Below are 21,629 nucleotides of genomic sequence, written 5' to 3' on the forward strand. Positions count from 1 at the left end.
TGGTGAGGATGTGGGGGAAAAGGCACACTTATACATTGCTGGTGGGACTGCAAATTGGAGCAGCCAATCTGGAAAGCAGTATGGAGATTCCTTGGAAAACTTGGAATGGAACCATCATTCCACCCAGCTTTCCCACTCCTCGGTCTTTATCCAAAGGACTTAAAAAGAGCATACTACAGGGACATAGCCATATCAATGTTTATAGCAGAACAATTTATAATATCGAAATTGTGGAACCAACCTCAATGCCCTTCAGTAGATGAATGGATAAGGAAACTTTGGTATATTTTAACATATATAAACCTTTATAAACTATATCAAATTGGATAAATAACTAGATTTTACCTATAATAGTAGTTTCTAGTCAACACACATCTCATGATTATTGTATGCAGGTATTATTTCAGATATGAAAGTTAGAGAATGAACAATGCAAAGAAAAAAATACCAGGATAATTCTTACACTGGAACCTTAGAGCATCTCATCATTTGTTTATACAACTATTGAAAAAATACTAAATTTTAAAACAACAGAAATGAAAACTTCTCTGTTAATATTTGGTTTGTTGTTATACAACCAGAATATTTAGTTTGATTTTCTACATTGAAAAAACTCAGGCATTCCAAAATAATAAAACTTTTATAGAGATTTCAATAAACTCTATTAGGCACAATGAAAAAAGTGCTTGAACGTTTCCTTTCTTCTTCCCTCTCTCCCTCTCTTCTTTCATCCTTCATTGTTTCTCTGTTTCTTTTTTCCTTTGTTTAATCTGCTCACCATAAATAAGCAAATATGAGATTAAAACCTTCATGAATACACATTCTAGAAGTTATCCTTGTAAAACCTTTCCAGGGTTTGGGACATTATAGATATTCATGGGTAACTGAACTCAACTCCCTAATTGAAAGTGCGTTGCATTAAATAAATTACATTAAATAAATCCAGTCCAATTTCTGCATCCCAATCTTAATTCATATTTGACTTTAGTCTACTTTTTGAACTAGATATTTATTTATATTTGTAATTATTCAATTAATGTTCAAGATTATACCTGAACATGACTTTCCAAGTGATTGATTGGGATCTGTTCAGTCTGTGCCTCTAAAGTTACCAAGAAGCTGCTTGGGAGAGAGCTACATGTACATCTACATATATATAAATATATTTGAAAAAAATAAATATGCACACACACACACACATATCTATATATTTAGAAAATGGCAGATTTTACTACATTTTGGAAAATAAGATATATTTCTTTAAGAAAACTCTGGAAAACTTCCTAGAGAATTTTTTTTACACATACAACAATATTAGAATATTCTTTCCTGAAATCAATTATTACATAAATACATTTACATATTACATGTACTAATATGATAGTAAGACTCCTTTTTCTTTCTTGCACTTGCTAATCAAGTTATTCAAGCAGTGTCTTTGTGGTTTTCACTTAATTAATTTATAGGAAAGAACTTTGGTTGATTTGAAACACAAGCATAGTTAGACAGAATATAAAAATTTTACAAGAAATGTAGGTAATGCAACATGTTTTCCTTTTATATTATATTTTTGGAATTTACTCTGTTTAAAGTTACTACCTATAAATAAAGCAAACAGTACACACCAGCTGTTTGATATAACTAGGCTTTGGTATATAGCTTTGAGTGGAATTCATTTATGAAGACCTGCCACAAAACCATAGCTAAAATTCTTTTAATGGTATATATGTCAAACTTTTTCTTTTTTTTAAGATACGAGGAGGAAAGCTAATGATTACTTACACCCGTAAAAGTGATGCTGGCAAATATGTTTGTGTTGGGACCAATATGGTCGGGGAACGTGAGAGTGAAGTAGCAGAGCTCACTGTTTTAGGTAAGTGCCATTGTATCTAACCTTCTTACTACTGTACAGCCTTCTTCTTCTTATCATCATTATTTGTGTCATTATTATATTTTTGTACAAGGGAGAATAAAATAATATTTAATCAAAATACAAATGATCTTTATATAAGAGAGAAATATTCTTACATCATTGTTTTGGGGGTAGAAAGAGAAGTGAAGTGACCTAATATAAAATAGCCAAAGATGTGGAAAAAGAAGTAGAAGGAAATATTCAAGATGGGGAGAAGTCTCTATAAGTTGGAAACTATGCGAAGTAATTTTCTAAACAATATTTTGAATTATAAATCTTTTCTCACTGAACATCTGAAGTGTCTTATCTTGAGAGGGCTCTTTCTAATTTTAGAGAGACCATCCTTTGTGAAGAGACCTAGTAACTTGGCAGTGACCGTGGATGACAGTGCAGAATTTAAGTGTGAGGCCCGAGGAGACCCTGTGCCTACAGTCCGATGGAGGAAAGATGATGGAGAGTTGCCCAAATCCAGGTACAGATCAGAATTTAATGATGTGATTCACCGACTTAGAATTTCTGTTTCTCATCAGACTCTAGGTGCCGTTAGATGGTTAACTCTATAGATGGTCTTTGACTGCTAAGGTTTGATTTAAAATGTTCTACTTTAAGACAGTATGAAAGCTATATTCACTCTGTAGACACCATACTTCAAATCTGGATCTTTCCCAGGCTGGTGATATGTGGTGTGATACTCTATGCTAGCTGCAGTGGTGAGCCATAGCTTTCAGTTGTCTTTGTAACCGGGAGGGGAAAGAACCAATGCTCTACAGTGTACTGTGTTGCCATGTGGGGTCTTCAGTGGGCTAGGTGAACAAAATGCAGTTTTGTACTCTTGGTATTTCAATTTATGATAGATTTACAAAGACACATCCCTGTCAAAGGTTGAGGAGCATCTGTAGACTCCTTGATCAGGAGCCAGAATAGAATACTAGAGATACTTTGAACCAGGAGGTTTCCAGATTTCCTCTGGGGTTGGATTATATTTTTGTGACCCTGGTTTGCACAAGGAATCCTAGTAAAACATGGTATTCTATAAACAGTTTCTTTCCTGCTCAGCCAAATCACATTTAATACCAACTTCTTGTATATGGCCAGGTAGGAAAAGGAAGAAACGTATAGCAATAATGATAGAATTATGAACCAATTAAAAATCAGACTTTCCTTTCCTCAGCTATGTGTCACTAATGAATGGCAGAAGAGTTTGAAGTTTCTTAGTATCTGATAAGGACTTAAATTGGCTAGGAGCAGTGATTCAGGAAATACCAAGCTTTGGGGAATGAGACAGTGGAATAAAGCATTTGAGTTTGCCAGTTAGCTGTCAGCATGCACGCACTGAATACCTGCTAGGTGTTGGGGTTACAACATTGGCATAGAGAGGGCATCTGCTCTCGAGGAGCTTGCAAAAAGACACATATATGGGTAGATATAGAATAACATCATTATTCCCTTTTGTGACGTAAAGGCAGACCTATACAACTGTAGGGGGAAAGAATAAGGAGAATTCCCATGGAATAGGACAGATAAGCACAGTCTTCAAAAATAGGTACCAATATGATAAGCAAGAAAAAAAAAAGAGTCCTGTGTTCCAGACAGAATATCCTTACAACATAGACACGAATGTGAGAAAGAACACCACATATTTTGAATGGTAGAAAGTTGTGCATCACTAGCACATAATATTTGTGGTGAGAAGTAATGGATATCATATTGGAAATACTGGGGACATATCATCAGGGGCTTTGTGTAATAATAAATCTCACATCATATTGTATGACATTGATGAGTCAAGAAATATTATTACGAGCAGGATTACTTTTTAGAATAACATATTTTGTTAGCATGATGTATGTTCCACTACTATGAGGAGAAGCTGGTTACAGGGACACCATTATTTGGTTGAACAAATCAGAGTTGTATATTGTTTATCCTGGAGAGATGGAGATAATGTACAGAGTAGAGAGAAATTTCTGAGACTACAGTGGCAAACTAGATGACTAGTTAGATATATAGAGAGTTGATGAAGGAAGATAGGCAGATTGGGGTAGAAGGAGGAGGAGGATTATGTTAAGAGAAGAAAATAATTATTGAACATATTAAATATTAGGCTCCCTTGAAACGTGATGTCTAATTGTTAGTAAGTTGGGAATAGGAATGGGGGATCTACTTGGAGTGTGGGAAGTATCTGGTCTATCAATATATAAACTATACCAGACAATATAACTCAGGAAAATTTTATATAGAGAAAAGAGGGTTAGCATGACACTTCAAGAAACCCTATTTTTAAGGGCAGGGAAGTCTAGGCAAATCAAGTGAACTCTAGAAGGAGACTATCTGGGTTCACATTTTAGCTCACCATGAAATTCCTTGAGGACAAGACCAAGTGACCTCACTTTCCTGTTTCTCAGTTTCCCCACCTACAAAATGAAGATAAGGTTAATACTTATCTTATAAAATTGTTATAAGAATTTAAGAAGGTAAAATCTATAGATCATTTAAAGTCCAGCACATGATAAAAATTTAATTAATTTTCAGTGTCATTTAATTTTAGCGTGAGTACCACAGCTTGAGGAAATAGATGTATAAATGTTAACTTTACTCAAAAATGTTTTTTTAAGAAAATATTTTAATGTTAGCTCATATACATTGAAAACAAGCTCATTTCTCCTGCCTGCTAACTTAGAGGAACATCACAGCCTCTACTTTGTTTTGAATTTCTGAAGGGATTGTTGCATGTGATTTGATGCCTGGATACATCATAGTGTAAAAATGGGATCTTTCAAGAACGAAATCCTTAACCATGCTGTTTTTGCTGCGATTAATTAGATATGAAATCCGAGATGATCATACCTTGAAAATTCGGAAGGTCATGGCTGGTGACATGGGATCATATACTTGTGTTGCAGAAAATATGGTCGGAAAAGCTGAAGCATCAGCCACTCTGACTGTTCAAGGTAGGCACCGGGGAGCTCGTCATTGTAGTTGTTTTATCATGTGAAATAGGATGTTGATTTTGAAGAGAATTTTATGTCAAACATATTTAAGAAAGCATTGCTTTACCTATGGGCACTATTATATATTATGTAAGTGTTTATTAAAGAAGAATGAATTACATTTTCGAAATTGTGAAGAGTTCTATCTTGGGTCAGAGAAGATGGTGTTTTGTTCTCTGGGTCCTTAAACATAGTATATTTCTAATCGTTAATTACATGACAGCTATTGCTGTGAAAACATTGTCTTTGGAGGAAAACACATCTTCATTACTTCAGATGATGTGCTTTCAAGGGTCTGTGCAATTTATAGCATAAACATGGATGGATCTATTGCCCTTTAGAATGTAAAATCCATCTGTACAATAGGGACTTCGCCATCTTTATTTTGAGCACATCGTTCCTGTGATCTAACAGGCATTCAATATTTGTTGGATGAATGATTTGCATTTGTACTTTGCTAATTTTTATAAAGATTTGTTATTTTTGCTGTTTTTTGTACATACTTATTTATTTATTGTGCATTATAATTATACATAACAGTGGAATTCATTGTTACATATTCTTATATTCCTATGTGCACACAACATAACAATATAATTTGGTCAATTTCATTCCTTATTATTTGGTGGATAGGGCTTTAAAGGCTTCAAGTTTTTTTTGTTGTTGTTTGTTTGTTTGTTTTTTTAATGGTTATTTTGGTTATTTGGTTTATTTTGATGTTTTGGTACCAGAGATTGATCCCAGGAGCGCTTTACCACTGAGCTACATCCCCAGATTTTTTTAAAAAAATTTTGAGACAGGTTTTCCCTAAGTTGCGTAGGGCCTTGCTAAATTGCTGAGGGTGGCTTTGAATTTGCAACCCTCTCACTTCAGCCTCCTGAGCCACTGAGATATTTTACAGACATGTGCCACTGCGCCCAGCAGACTTCAAGTTTTAAAATCAGAGACGTTTCTGTCACCTCTGTGGTATCCACAATACAGGCATTTCCTCATCATTACTTTCCTCCTTTGTCTCTGACGTCAAAATTATTATTTCCCACATTTTTTTCCCCTTTCTGGTGATGACTTGTTTATTGTGCAATTTGAGAGGCAATGACCTTTAAAACATTTTATTGGTGGAAAAAATTCCCTATTTTGACAAGTGACTGTAGTAAACAAGGGTTTTGGCCATAAACCACTTAGCTTGTTTCTGGGCCTAACATTAGCAACGCCTGGTGCTGTCATCTTTCTCAACACTGTCTCTTCCGAGGCTATTAAGAAGAAAAAGGTGGCTTTTGAGGGAGTGCTTCTACTGCGGGCTTTCTACAAAAGAGCCTTGTGGGCTTTTTTACACTAGAAGAAAGAATAAAGAATATTTCCTTCCTGTCTCTAAAGCCATTATGTCCCACTTTGGGGTTTTTAGCTCAACCTCATAAAAACAAAAGAGAAAAAAAAGATCAAGAACAAACATTGAATTTCTAAGGCCTAGACTACTTCTCTTTAATCTAAGTTAGACTTGAACTCTACGTGAGGCTAAGACTGTAAGAAAAGAAAACCCCTTTCCATTTAGAGAAAGCATAAATTTAAGAGATGTCAAATCCAAGTTCAAAAGCCCTTCAGAGGGAGTAGAAGTAGCCAGGATGAATATAGGACATTAAAAGGTGTGTCTGTCTCTAGGCAATTGTGACAGGGAGCTTGATTGTCTATCACATCAGTCAATGAAATATGTTTCACTTTATGTTTTAAAGTTTTCATACCTTGGTATCCTGATGTTTTATAAATAATAGCCATTCTGCTATGCATGCAGCAGACATTGAAATAAAAATAGAGTTTCCTCCTGCAATTTTAAACTCAGCTCCAAAGCTAATTCAGCCTTAAGATGTCCATATGGAATGCTTGCTCCCTAAGCCTGGATTTCAGTGGAAATTGGGTACAAATGATCAAATCCAGAAACCACTTGATGAATGCAGATGCTCTCATTTCAACTGAATTTAGCTATAAACTTATGAAGGATCTGTATATAGTTTAGAATATATTATTTGATTCAATATTAAAATAGAATATGCACATTAGCATCACTGCTAAAATGTCTTTAACATGTTAGAATAATGTACACAGTATGTTAGAGAAAGTAACATGATTCCCACTGCAAAAGATAACTAAGAAAAAGCATTCAAAGGAAACCTGAGAAGTTAGGTCTTATTTCTTCCTTTGAGAAGAATGTAGAAAATATTAGTGACTACAAAGGAAACTACATCACAAGTGAATCCCTCTGGTAGCAGGAAACAATTACAATAAGAAATTCAGTAGAAAATTTGGTTTTTATTTCTTTGTTTTATATGTGGTTCATTTTTAAAGAGACACTATTGGAGTAAGTATATGTTTAAAAATAACTTTCTACCCCCTTACCCCTTATCCAGTGAGTACTTAATTCAGAGAATTGGGTTAAGGCAATAAAACTATATGCTGAAGATAGAACTTATGGGGAAAATTATCTTAAATAAGGGTGGTTATTTGATTTTCACGACCCCCCCCATTATAGAAGTAATTAATTTCAACATCTTTAAAAGATCCTTGATTTGAGAATCATTTCTCTTTCTTATTGGTTCTTTTTAGTTATACATGACAGTAGAATCCATTTTGACATAATTGCACAAGCATGGACTATATCTTGTTCTAATTTCTCTTCTGTAGATGCTTGTCTGTAAAGGTACACTTAAGTATTCTTTTCTTAGGCCTAGATTTTCCTTGGCCTTTAAACGTGGGTACTCTTCACAGTGCTTGGATTTGTACTACACATCTAGTAGGCACTTTGTCTAAAAAATACTGCTTGAGTGGTGGAAACAGCACAGGGAATCGGGGAACTCTAGCAGCTGCTGAAAGCTCTGATCCTGGGTGCCTGCAATAAGTACCTGTGGCTCAAAATTGAGGCGCTCACCATTTATGATCAATGCTGCCTGGAAATCTGTGTTCAAAAGAGCAAAGAAGGGGACCCAATTTATTATCTTTATGTATCTCAGCATATCATGTTTTATATTTTAAATATATGAAATAAAATTTATTAAGAAAATAAAGGGAACAAGGTTCATGACACCTGTAATCCCAATGACTTTGGAGGCTGATGCAGGCGGATTTAAGTTTGAGGACAGCCTGGGCAACTTAGGGAGACCCTGTCTCAAAATAAAAAATAAAAAGGAATAGGGATGTACCTCAATGGAAGAGTACCCCTAGGTTCAATCCCTAATACCAAAGGGGCGGAGATGGGGGAAGGAGAAAGAGAGCACAGTAAAATCTAGGACCAAACAGAATTTCCTAAATTATCTGAAGTTTCTTGTTAAGTATGCGGATTATCAGACATGGCCTCTGGAGTATCTCATTCCAAAGATCTGGGTTAGGACACAGAAATTTGTTTTGATTTTTGTTTTTAAGCAAGCAAGTTCACAAATCCCATGCATGAGGAGTTGTAAGATAAACTGACAGAAAGAATGAAGGACTTTAAAACATTTCTTTGTAGTTTGGGAATTTCCAGATGTAGTAGAATTGCTATAAAGAATGATTGCTAAGAGCATTGACATTAGCATCAGACTGGATTTAGTTGGATCCTTCTTGTACTGTTTACTACTATGTGACTCAGAAGTATGTGACTGAGGCCTTGGTTTCCCCCTATGTAAAATGGGTATAGTAATACAATATCACAGCATTTTTATAGGAGTTAAATTATTTATATATTAATATTTAACATATTGTCTATTATGAGTAAATGATTTATAAATAAGGAGCACAGTACTCATATGAGTGTTTTTATTTTTGATAGTTCTATTGCTTGATTTTAATAATTATTGAGTAACAAAAATACTAATTCTGAGTTAATTCTAGATAGTTCTAGTAGCTCATTCTAATAGTTCTTCCGCTAATGCAAATGAGAAGTCTGAAATACTAACATATACATGACAATTTATTGTGCAAACAATTATTAAAAACTCTTCTCAAATACAAATCATTGCATTTCCATGTTAAAAGTCAATATTGACTTTTGTAGTAAATATGCTGGATTTTGCTAGTTTTGTTAAAATAGTGGTAGACTCATTAAAGTTTTACAAAATAACTCAATAATGAAAATTATGGCTATTTGGGAATAGAGATCATTTAAAAATTACATTTTATATGCAGTGGTATATTATTGTTGTGGGAAAACATTCAGCAGAAATCATTTGACCTCAATTTTATTTCATTATCTCTTGTTTTCCAATTTCTAAGGTTCTCAAACCCTCAATCTATCTTCCTATAAAACAGGTGGATTTTCTTATGATTCAGAGACTAGTAAGAAGATTATCCATGAGTAACTATCTTCAAAAACTGATTACTCATCTTCATAGCCATTTGGAAACTTCAATAAACCACTCCAAAACATGGGAGCAATATGAGATCATACTCTCTTAGTAGCACATCAATGTCTAGGTTACTTCTTCATACAGAGCAAAGTACCAAACTCAAATATCTGAAACAAATCAAAATATTGACTATTTAATATAAAAGATTTTTATTTTACTTTGAAAATAGGCAAATTGTAATAAAATTTGGTGATACTAGGTAGTTTCAGAGTAAACATATATTTCCCCTGGCCTCTAAAAATATTTAGCCAATAAAAATATCCCAGTGCCTTTAACCTGCATATCAATTTTGGTATGTCTCTGGATCTCATTATCAGAATGAAACTCAAAGGTCTAGAGTAATTTGACCTATTGAAGAAGAATAACCTTCATTACACAACAAATAAGCACAGTGGAATAGTTGGGCACAGTGTTGCATGCCTGTAATCCCAGCTACTGGAGAGCTGAGGCAATGAGGATCCAAAGTTTGAGACCAACATGGGCAACCACTTAGCAAGAAACTGTTTCCAAATTTCAAAAATAAAAGGGCTGGGTATGTAGGTCAGTGGTACAGCACCCTTGGGTTCAGTACCAAACAAGCAAAAAGAGAAAAGAAAAAGAAAATGCCATTTTGGACTAATTACACCAGAAATGTTTATGCTTACTCATTTGTTAGACTTATCAAATATTGACTGCCTATAAATGTAAGCCATCATTTAACCATCAGTTATTTTATTTATACTTAATGTTTGTGTGCAACTGTTTTCCTCTCAGATGTATAACATCTTGCACACCCTCAAGCATTCTTTTTATGAACCTAAAATTTACAAACAAAATGAGGTAACTTTTTATAGACATATCCCACCACAATTTTTGATTTGTTATATTATTATATTTGAGTTCTGGTGTCACAAATGGACAAGTGTTAGGATTGCTGGCTTGATAGGAATGACTTATTTTTCGAACTAGTGTTTCGTATTGCCTAATAGCCCCCATGTTTTAAGGAAAAAGATATTTATTGTGGTATTTATAACAATTTTATAGGTTGTGACATACCTATAAAACATAAAAATCTAACCAGAACAAAATAGATGCATAGAGGCACCCTGCCAAGGTTTTAAACATTGTGTCATTGAACCTGCTAAAATTTATGCTTCCCATTTGTGTTTGAGTCCGGTTGCAGGTTTGTTTTATATTATTTTACTGTCTTAATCTAAACCCATTAGTTCTTTATTAGATGCTTGTCATGTGGGCCTCAAGTTTCTTCTTGGAATCAGGATAGTCAAATTAGTTTGCTATTTCAGGATCCATTCATGGTTAATTTAAAAAGTAAGTGCTTTTTTTTTCTTTTCTTAAAGGTAGATTTGAGGAAAAGGATAGAGAATACAAACTCAAAATACTTCAAAAAATCAAGAAACATTATTCTGTTTATTATTACCAATAACAAACCCCACAAAATTTACAAATTATTTACTCATAATAGCAATCCTATGGATGGCTTTTTAAATCACTTCTTTTCTGGGGAGTGCTATCCCCAAAGAAATATAGCAGAGAAAGCCACACAGAGTTTCAACTTTGAGTTTCTCCCATTTCCAATTTTATCCTCAGCCTCAAACATTCCTTATGAGTCTTTGCTTCAGCAACTCATTTCTTAAAAAGGGCAAACTAGATGGCGTTATTAATCTTTCCACTCTCTTTGCAGCTTCACAGATAAAGCGGCTCTTATTACTGTCACAATTTTATTCCCAAAGTGAATTTGTGACTCTATCACCAGAATGATCATGTTCTCATCGCCATGTCCCATCCGTCACAGGAAACTGAACTGAACCCGACTTCCACCCACCAGCCATTTCCTAGGCAATCACCTTTTATCTCCCTGAGTTGGACCATTAGGAAAATCTAATCCCATTTTTGTCCATCTCTCTTACAAAAGGAACTAAAAGACATTTAGTCCTCCTGTTTCCCTGGAGGCCTGAATACTGGGCCACTAGACACAGGAAGCCATACATTTAGATCTCCGTTCACACCCCACTACACTCCTCACTAGACTTCTCACAGGGACCAGTTATTCTTTGAAGGTCAAGGAATAGTTGTTTTTCTGCCCTTTCTGCAAGCTGTGTTTAAAAAAAAAAAAAGAAAAGAAAGAAAGAAAAGTCAAGTGCCAAACATTGCCAAGCCGGTTCATGCTCTGTGATCAGATGGATGGGATTTCTGTGAAATCTCAGCCCTTCTCTAAATAGTGCTTGCCAATTTTTATTCCCTTGATGTGAAATTACTCCATTCTCTCAGTTTCATCACCTGTTTTTAAACTATTAAATATGGTTTGAATTATATTGTTAACTCTTTAAATTTATTGTTGACCTATGGTAAGAATGTTAAAATGAGTCATCAAAAGGACGTGCATTCTGTTCTACTCTGTAGAATTGCTATTTTGTCTTATGCTTCCCATAAGTATTTATGCCAAGCATATAATGAATGAGCAAAGCACTTGCTCATTAGGATTGATTAGCCAGTGACAGCTGCTGGAAGGCTGAGCCTTAAAGTATGAGATTGACATGAAATGAGGGAGACACAAAGGCAGAAAAAAGACCTGGGCTGTCTTTTGGCTGACTTAATTGCTACTAATGGGATGTTTCCTCGAGCTTCTTTCCTTGCTAGTAGTGAACTACATGCTTCAAACAGGGAGCTTTGCTGAAATATTTTGGGTGCCACAGTTTATGATTGACCCCTGTTAAGTATCCCAATGAACTAGGAATTGAAGAGTAATTATAGCTTTCAGTAAAACAAGAAGCAACTGTCAGAGGTGTGTATGTTAAGTCCCTTCTAAACCAGGCTGTAAGTATAATTCACAGAGTGTAGTAGTGATGCAGTGAAGATAAGATCAGACTAGACATTCAAAGCTAAATTTTGCAAAACCTCCATTTTGGTTGTCGGTAGTGCAGCCTGCAGAGACATATCCAGCAGACAGTGTGAGGAGGGGAGTCATCCTTTACTCTCCTGCTTTTCCCATGTCCTACTCCTAATTGCCACAGAGTCCCACTTCTTTTGGCTTTTCACTATTTATGAGCTCTTACTAGCTCTCTCCCCTTCTTACCATTCCACCTATTCACATCTTTGTCATCTGTCTGTAAAGTGCTAACCTCTAACCAATTAGCTTTTATCTTGCTATATCTATTGTCCATAACAGACACATCTGTCTAAAACACAATCTAGTTATAGTAGTTCCTTCCATAAAACTTGGTCATGGTTCCCTGTCTCTATATAAGATCCACAATATGTACTGGTGCTAGCCTCCTCTCTCACTTCTTCCTTCAATCTAATACACTATATTTTCTATTTTGTTTCACGCATGTACTACCCTGTAACTTAGTTCTTTTTGTTATGTTGCCTCTAAAATGCCCCAAACCCTGCCTGAACCACTTGTACTTGCTAATTACACTTTCCTTGGACTCAGAGAAGATTAGCATTCTCCAGAAAACTTTTCAGACATTGTCCATCCCAGCACACATGAGGTGTCCCTCATTCATAGACCCTCTGGATGCTATTACTGCCCTTATTGCATTTCTGTTTACCCTGCTTGAATATGAGCTTCTTAGGGGCGCACTTTGGTTTCCTTGGCCTTCTTAGTCTCTTTGCTTTCTACTATCTCAGAGGCATCTCTTTAAGAGAAATAGAACCAGTAGGATATATAAAAGGGTTAATTAAGAGAATGGGCTCACATGATCAGCAGTGCTGAAAAGTCCCACAGCAAGCTGGAGAACCAGGAAAGCAGGAGGTGCAATTCAGTCCAAGTCCACAGATCTGAGAACCTAGAGTTCTGATGATTGAGAGCAGGGGAGGATGGATGTCCCACCTCCAGGTCAGAGAGAAAATTTGTCCTTCCTCCACTTTTTCTTTTCCCATTCAGACTTTCATTGGATTAGATGATGCCTTCCCACGTTGGTGAGGGAAGAACTTCTTTGTCTAATGTACTGTTTCAAAGAGTAATCTCTTCTGGAAACAGGCTACCTGTAAAATGGCGTTTCAGGAGGCTGAGACAGGAGGATTGTGAGTTCAAAGCTAGCCTCAGCAACTTTGCACTGAGATCCTAAGCAGCTCAGGGAGGCCCTGTCTCTAAATAAAATAAAATTTTTAAAAAAGGCTGGGGATGTGACTCAGTGGTTGAGTGCCCCAGTGTTCCATCCCCAGTAACAAAAAGAAAAGAAAACAAGTGAGAGTGAAAATGTTTCTCATAGATAGCAGACACTGAAGAACTGACAAGCATCCAATGCTTAGTACATCATGTGAGGCACTTAAACTGTCATTTCAGTGATGTGTGTTGTGTGTGTCAGAATCTTCCTATATCTGCCTTTGTCCTTGCTTCCTACAACTAGCTGTGTAAAAGAATTAAGGTTTGAGTTTTTTATACATCTACCTAAGTTTTTACAGAGACACAATAAATATTTTTCAACAAATTATAACAGAATATCTGTGACTGTGGTTCAAAAATGTCAGTTGTCTTTTCTAGTTCACTTTAGCAAAACTGGACAAATGATATTTATAATAAGAAATCTGCATTTAGTTAAAATTCCTTTTTTGTATTAATTCTATGAATCTAATATATATTTGAGAACCAAGTCATATATTTGCTTTTTTTTAATTAAACAGATCCACAATTTACATGATTCTTTCAGATAGTTAACATAATTATTAACCCTCTGGATATGTTTGATGATGCCGAATTTCCTGACAAAACGAATAATATTGAAATATTTCACACCTCACTCCATAAAAATAATACAAATATTAGAACAATTGAGTGAACTGAAGTTAAAAATACAGTCATCCTTCCATATAAGCAAGTTCAAAAAGAGAAATTCATCTGTACTAAATGCATACCAACTATTTTTCTTATCTTTATTCTCAACAATATAGTATGACAATTATTCACATAACATTTACATAATATTAGGTATTATAAATAATCTAGAACTGATTTAAAGTACAGGGGAAGACATTAATTTATCATATGCAAGTAGTACACCATTTGTATAAAAGAATTAAGAATATGTGGATTTTGGTATCCACAAGGTTCCTAGAACCAATTCCCTACATTTACAGAAGGACAACTGAATTTGGGTAGATGGTGCCCAGCTATAACTACTTTATAATTTAGTCTTGAAATGAATCAGCAGGCATAATTCCTTAAAATAAATTTGCATCTCTGAATTTGATCATTTTCTAACGTATAAAATAATAACTTTGAAAATGATCAATATACATATTAATGTTACATAATAGAAAATATTATATGCACATGTTACTTTTTATGGACCTATTGGATAATTATTTTTAGAATGTAAAATTTAAAATTTTAAGTAAAAATTTAAGTAAAATTAAAGTGAAAATTTCAAGTATTTAAATAAATGTAAAACATTATAGCTTTCATGTAGACTTTACTGTCAGTAATACAGGATGAACTTTTTAAAAACTTTCATTAAAAAATAAACTCTGGGGGCTGGGATATAGCTCCATTGGTAGAGTGCTTACCTCACATACACAAGGCCCTGGATTCAATCCCCAGCATCACACACACCTCGAACAAACAAACAAACAAACTCAGGAAAAGAAGGCTTATTTTGTGAATTTGTGCTTTCCATAAATAGAGTTCACCATGTTTAACTTTCTATCAGCACATGAGATCTTTATACAAGAGTCACATGACATTTTGGAGTTCTAGGTATAAAAAGGAATAAAATGATGAATACTTCGTTTAAATCATTTGCTGGAACCATTTCCTTAACTTACTGATTTGAGAAAAGTGTAATGGTGCATAGTTTCTGACCATTAACCTGGTTATTTGAGTCAAAGCCAAAACTAATAGTGTCAAGGGGCCTTTTGCAGGTTCAATGAGGTTTACTCTAATCCATGATCCTGGTTACAAAACCATGAGTTCATCAACATTTTGAAGAAATACATATTACGAGACCTCCAAAGCTTCACTTGATGCTTTTAAGAACCTTGATTATGTGTGTGATACTTTTGTCAGACTCTGACAAGATAAGCAAACTGAATCTTTTAGGAGATGGTTCTTCATGACAGATGACAATAATCAGGAAAGGCAAGGTGCTTCATGGGGTGGAGAATATAAGATAGTTACATGCATACATACATTATGCATGTAATTACATATCTATACTTACTTCCTCCTGTATATATTGCTTCTCTTAATGCTGAATTCTAGAGTCAAATTCAAAATGCCACCCTTCTAGAATTTTTATGCTTTTATTGTACCCTTTATTTTCTTCTCATGGTTGTTTCGTAGTTCAGCTGATGACTGGAAAAATTCAACTGAAATTTAGAGGGGGGAATGAGGAAAAAAGGTTGTGATTGTAAAAAGAAACACCCCCCCCCAAAAAAAAAAAAACTCAATATGTGATGGAAACTTCAAGTTTCAAGTTTCAATATTGCCAGCTGAGTTCTTTGTGAGCAGACTGAAAGAAAGTAAAATGCCATCAGCTAAGAGGTTTAATGAAGTCCTACCACAGAATTTAACAAGAGAATGATTTCTGAGAACAGCTCCCTCCCTAACTGTTCCCGTCCAGTAGTGTAAATAGGATGCAGAGCTTCACTCCTGCTGTTTTTTTTTTAATATATATATTTGGTTTGATTGAGTCCCAGTATCATTTTGACATATGATAACTTGCCATATTTTTTTCCAATAGTAAAGAACTTCTTGTGCTCTTATAACTTAAAATTTCCACCAAAATGATCACTAAAGATGTGATATCCTTTTAGATTTCTTTCACTCATATAAAGGTTTTGGATTACTTTCAGTTATTTCAAATGCACTGATATAAATTGTAAAAATTAATCAAAAGAAAAAGCCTTCACCAGGTGATCTTACTACAGAAAATTCGAAACATTCTCTTAATGTATGTGCCAGGCAAATGTTTGAAGAAATAAGAAGAGCAGTCAGGTAGAAGAAATAATTGATACATGAGATAATTCTGTGACAAGTAATTACACAGCGCCACACTAGTAAATAGTCACAGGCCTTCCATTATGGTCTCAGCTTCACTGTGATTTATTCTTCTGTGTAACAGTGGATTGGAATTTCTTGTGAGGCAGTTATATACATGTATAACTGAGCAACCATCTTTAGCAGCCAACATTATCAAATAAAGGTGTCAACATGGAAATATGTAATTGAGTTGTGTGGATCTATAAAATCTGAATCACTCGGCCTGAGAATGATATTCAGAGAAATAAATTACGTTTTTGCCCTAGTCATTTACAGATAACTGTTTTAAAATGTTAGATTCTCTGCTAACAAGCTCACATAATTTTAAAACATGGAATTATTATGTGAAATTGTTTATCACTGAATGTAAAAGAAATAAAAATAAATTAATTTCATCTTGCTGTATTTTATCTGAAATTGTTCAGACATCAAGTAATAGAAATTATTTATTATTTAAATGACAATAATCATAAAGAGAATAATATAGAGTATATTAAGGATGCCTTTTTGTTATGGAAAACCCTGGATAATTCTATACATAAAATGATTGAAAATTGGATTTTTTATTCATCCATATGTATTAAGTATTTTATTATTTATTTGGTATGATTTTATTTTCCAACAGATTTATGCAGTATTAAAAATAATTTTTAACTGCATTCATTTTTTGTAGATTTAATAAAACTTTTCAGCATATTCCAAACATTGGATCATCATTAAAATAACTAAACTTTAGAATTATGTTAGCATCTGGTGTCCTTTGAGCTTTAGTTCAATAATTTAAAAATATGAAGTAATTATTTTTATTTTAAGAGGATTCTGCATAGATTGAAAATGAACATTTTGAACTATCATACCCAAAGTTTGCAAAAACTGATTAAAATACCATGAGCACTTTAATTTGCTTTTAAACTATAAGTCTCATGACTTGATAAATAATGTGCCAAAATAAACACACCTGCAGAAAATACTAAAATAGGTATAAGACAAAATATAGCTGAATAATTGCTTTATAACAGATTTATGAGGATAGGAAAATCCATAAATGGTTGTTAATGTTAGCTTTAGGACATTTATTTTGTGTGGTCGATGTTATTAGGAGAGAATTTAGAGCACTGCACAATTAAAGCTGATAGATGGGCCATTTTACAAAGGTGCATTTAAAAAGTTAACTTAGTGTATTGTAGTCGTTTCCAACTGTACTTTTTAGGTTATTAGTTAAAGAGAGGAGGTGCATTTTTAGGCTTTTTACTCTAAAATATGTACACAATTGCTAGATAGAAATGAAAATTTTGGCTTTATTTACATATCTTGGGAATAAATGTGAAATTATGAATCCTGTACTGGATTTTTGAAACTTTCATGGATGGTAGTCTACAAATCATTTACTTTGGAATTATCTTAAAAATGAGAAAAATGAATTCCCATGTGTCTTTATATTAAATAGTCAACTTAAATCATGCATACTTAATTTCTTGACTGCATATTTTAAATGTGCAGTGAAAAACAAGGATTTTAAAAGCTGGAGACACTTGAATTCTAATTCTTAATTTCTTGACTATATATTCTGAAAGTTTATAGGATTGTCCTAAATGATTATATCACATCACATGTTGAAGATAGAATTGGCTTTTTTGACATTGTTGCTAAGACAAAATAAAATATAACATGAGTTATTTCTTCTCCCAATTTTTTTGTACATATGAAATATGTCTATATAAGTGGAATCATTATGTATGTGTTTATTTAATGTATTACTTTGCACATCATACATTCATATTACTTATTACTGATTTGGAGAAAAAAATAGAACAAAAATTACATTAAAGTAAGGTTTAAATCTTGAAAAAAAATGCAGTGTAATAAGAAAAGCGAGATTTTTAAAAGCTGGAGATACTTGAATTTCCAATTCTTTTCTTACCTGATGAGCAGCTTTAAGAAAGCCCCTGAATCTTCACTTTCCAACCTTCGCACATTTGGGATATTGAATTATTTCTTTGCTAAGAGAATTTCTAATATTATGGTCTGACATACAGCTAACATTGATAGCTTCTTGTTAAACTGAGAGTTAGAACATGTTTGAAATTTATGAAGGATAGAAAACCTGATTATTTCTTGGAAAAAACATTGGATTTTGAGCTAAGATCTGAAGGGTGAGTAAGAATTAAATAGGGGAAGGGAGAGATTTTGAGGGATGGCGTGCATAGAACTGGAGGTAAGATGGAGCATGGTGTACTTAAGATCCAAAAGAATGTTTATGAGGCCAGGTTGAGGAAATGAGGGAGGGGGTTGGGGGATGGTTTGAGAAGACAGAGAGCGTAATGCACAAGACCATGTTAAGGATTTAGCTCTCTGTTTTAAGAGCACTGGATGATATTGAAGGATTTTAAGCACATAAGTTCTATGATGAGCTTAGTTTTGTTTTGCCTTGTTTTGTTTTAATTCCTCTGGTTGCAATGTGAGATTAGATTAGAAAAAAGCAAGTCATTAGTTAAGATGAGTGTCATTTGATAGGTTTGCCAGGGTTGTGGTATCCAGAAACAGATGGTTAAAATCACAAGTAGTTACAAAATAAAAGCAATGACCATTGGTAATTAAGTATATCTTTCAGGGAGGGTGGAAAAGAAAGCATTCTGATGTGATGCTTTCTAAAGGCTGAATAGGGAATGTTATCATTAAAATGATGACCCTGAGATCCACGTCAGGTGATAGGCACATTGTCATAGATGGCTGGATAGGTTTTTTTGATTCTTGGATTCTTTAATGGACAAATAAATAACTAGAACCATTTAACAACTGTGCTTTGTGGGAGAGTGTGGGTATTTCTAGAAGAGGAAGGAAAGGAAGAAGAGTGTTATTCATCTTTTCTGAGTTCCTGTGACATATCAGGCATTGTACAGGGTACTTTTATATAAATTGGAAGTGTTTGTTAGTACATATTCTGGACAATTCTTATTTAAACTCTTTCAATAACCTCCAGCAAGGTCTCTCAGCTATGGCACTGGAATTTTGAGCTAGGGTATTATTTGTAGTGGTGGTGGTGGGTTATTTTGTTTATTGTGGGATATGTATTAGAATCCCTGACTTCTGTCCTATGAGCTAGAGCTACTGGCCGGCCTCTCCCACTTCCTCTCCACTTCAGTTGTGACAGCCAAAATTGTCTCTAGAACTATGAGCTACAGAATAGCATTAGATATTTGAGTGGAGGCGAAAAGTTCATAGCATTTTATGTATCTATTAAATATATTCTAAAAATGCCCTTTTATTCTCTCTATTTTTATGTCTGAAAAATTGAAAGACATAATGACAGGCTTTTATGTTAAACTCAATCTTTTCACTCGCAAAGAAATCATACCTTGTATTAAAGTATCCTAAGAGTTTTAATTGTTAAGAGATGTTATCATTCATGAGTTCCTGTGCATATCATTTTTCCATCATCCCAGTGACTGGGTTTTCTCAGTACAAATGTAGATCGTTTCACCACTTGAAAATTTGAGTGTTCCTCTGTTTAACGAAGTGTTTCTTCCAAAAATGTCTTCTAACTCACTACCTTATATCCATTCATATTCTCGTGGAATGTGGTATTTACAGTACTAGTCTGTCAGATTTGTTAATTGAGCCCTGCTATTCAAAACAACACTATAGATTAAATGGGAAAAAAAATCACATTATGTTTAAGACTTGTTAGAAATTAGCTACTGATAATGAAAAACTAGTATTTTTTAACTAGTAGAAGAATTTCTGAGTCAAGTTTATTTCATTAATAGCCAATTCAACAAAAATGCTTTTCTCTGTTGATTAGTAGGATTGCTCTTATCACAGATAAATTTGGTTAACTGAATCTTCCATTGAATCATCCTAGGAATGTAGCGTACTTTTATTTTAGAGCCAAGACCTCTGATACACTTCTCACTTATTGCTAACAGTGAAGAATTTCTATATTTAATTCATAAGGATAGATACAAATACGTTTGCCAGTATGCCTCAATATTAAAATCTCATTGTGAAAATACCAAAATCTTAATCATAATAGTGTCATCATTTATGCAAATATTTCATTTACTTGGAATTTTCTGATGTGTCCTGAATTTATCATAGGATCCACATGTGTAAAGTACTTCTTCCATTTAAAATGACATTATCTGAAAAGAATGTTCTTGAGGACTTTTTTTCCTTGTAGAATATGCAGTTTAATATTTGTAATCGGAAAGGAAGCTACCAGGGCAGAAGGAGGTATCAGTTGCCCTGCTTTCCCTCTGAATGACCACATTCTTAAGACACTAGCACTGAAAGCACTTTAAGATTCAACTTGCCTTTGCCAGACAGGGTTATATTTAAACTGAGGTGGCCAAATGGAAATAAATCCCATTTTAAAGACCTCTGGAGACATCACAGTTGGCAACCACTTCGTGGTTCACTGACCTTTACTGTTAACTGCTTCTTTTCTACACTTTGCCTAGGATGTTCTTGCTATTATTTAGGCCCATTATCTTTTCTTCTGGCCTAAGTGTTTGTCAAAATTGGCTGCTTTCTCTGTTTATTAAACCCAATCTGGAGACTTCTGAAGGATCTATGGAGCTAACTTCTTTTCTTCAGAACCGAAAAGTCTTTCCTCCAACTCTTGTATAATTTATTTTCAAACATTTATCATCTTTCGGACTCATGCCTCCTGAATATGACAAGAAGATGGAAGGAATATGAGGCATATTCTCTGCCTCCCTAACCTCCTTGCTTTTCTTTCCCACTCCCCACCCTTCCTTGTATTTTTTCCTAGCTTGTCTATCCAAAGATTATTGTCTGAAAGTATATACTCTTAGATTATAGAATATCTCAAAATAAGGAGCCTTTTGATGTTACATTCAAAAAAGGAAGAGAATCTTAGAGCATTTTTTTATTCTGTGTGTGTGTGTGTGTGTGAGAGAGAGAGAGAGAGAGAGAGAGAGAGAGAGAGAGAGAGAGAGAGACCGACCAGTGGGAGAAGGATGCTAAATTCTCTCAAATTTTTAAACAGTTAAAAAAAACTATTATTTAATTATATAATAATATTTATATATCTTCCAATACTTTACACAGTTATTGTTTTTCCTTTTTAGACTCAAAAGGTACTATAGAATTTTACAATGTCATACCTTATATGCATGATGTGAATTTATTCATAACACATATTTCAGGCTTTGCTTTACTCCCTCTTCCTTCCTCACCAAAAAAGAGGAATGTAGGTGAAAACAGTATATTTTTATTTAAATTCAGCCTCATGGCAAATTTTCTAATCCTTCACCCCTTCTAAATTCTCTTCTAAACTAAGAAAATTTAGAGCTATCACTGTAGATACTGCACAATGTTGCTAGATTAAGGAAAAAAACAGTAAATTTTAC

The 21,629-nt window shown here is 34.1% G+C and overlaps 1 protein-coding gene across 7 annotated transcripts in view; it reads left to right on the forward strand.

Annotated features, from left to right (window-relative positions):
• The window catches only part of Robo1 (roundabout guidance receptor 1), a 1,016,703-nt gene that overhangs the window by 907,333 nt on the left and 87,741 nt on the right, over positions 1 to 21,629 (forward strand). For all 7 annotated transcript variants that reach the window (XM_078044437.1, XM_078044436.1, XM_078044438.1 and 4 more), the window contains 3 exons: positions 1,753 to 1,873; positions 2,246 to 2,384; positions 4,736 to 4,863. In XM_078044437.1, coding sequence (XP_077900563.1) covers positions 1,753 to 1,873; positions 2,246 to 2,384; positions 4,736 to 4,863 — 388 coding nt within the window. The remainder of the gene's footprint in view (positions 1 to 1,752; positions 1,874 to 2,245; positions 2,385 to 4,735; positions 4,864 to 21,629) is intronic.

Source organism: Ictidomys tridecemlineatus, chromosome 3 (assembly GCF_052094955.1).
Source record: "Ictidomys tridecemlineatus isolate mIctTri1 chromosome 3, mIctTri1.hap1, whole genome shotgun sequence".
Classification (NCBI taxonomy): Eukaryota; Metazoa; Chordata; class Mammalia; order Rodentia; family Sciuridae; genus Ictidomys; species Ictidomys tridecemlineatus.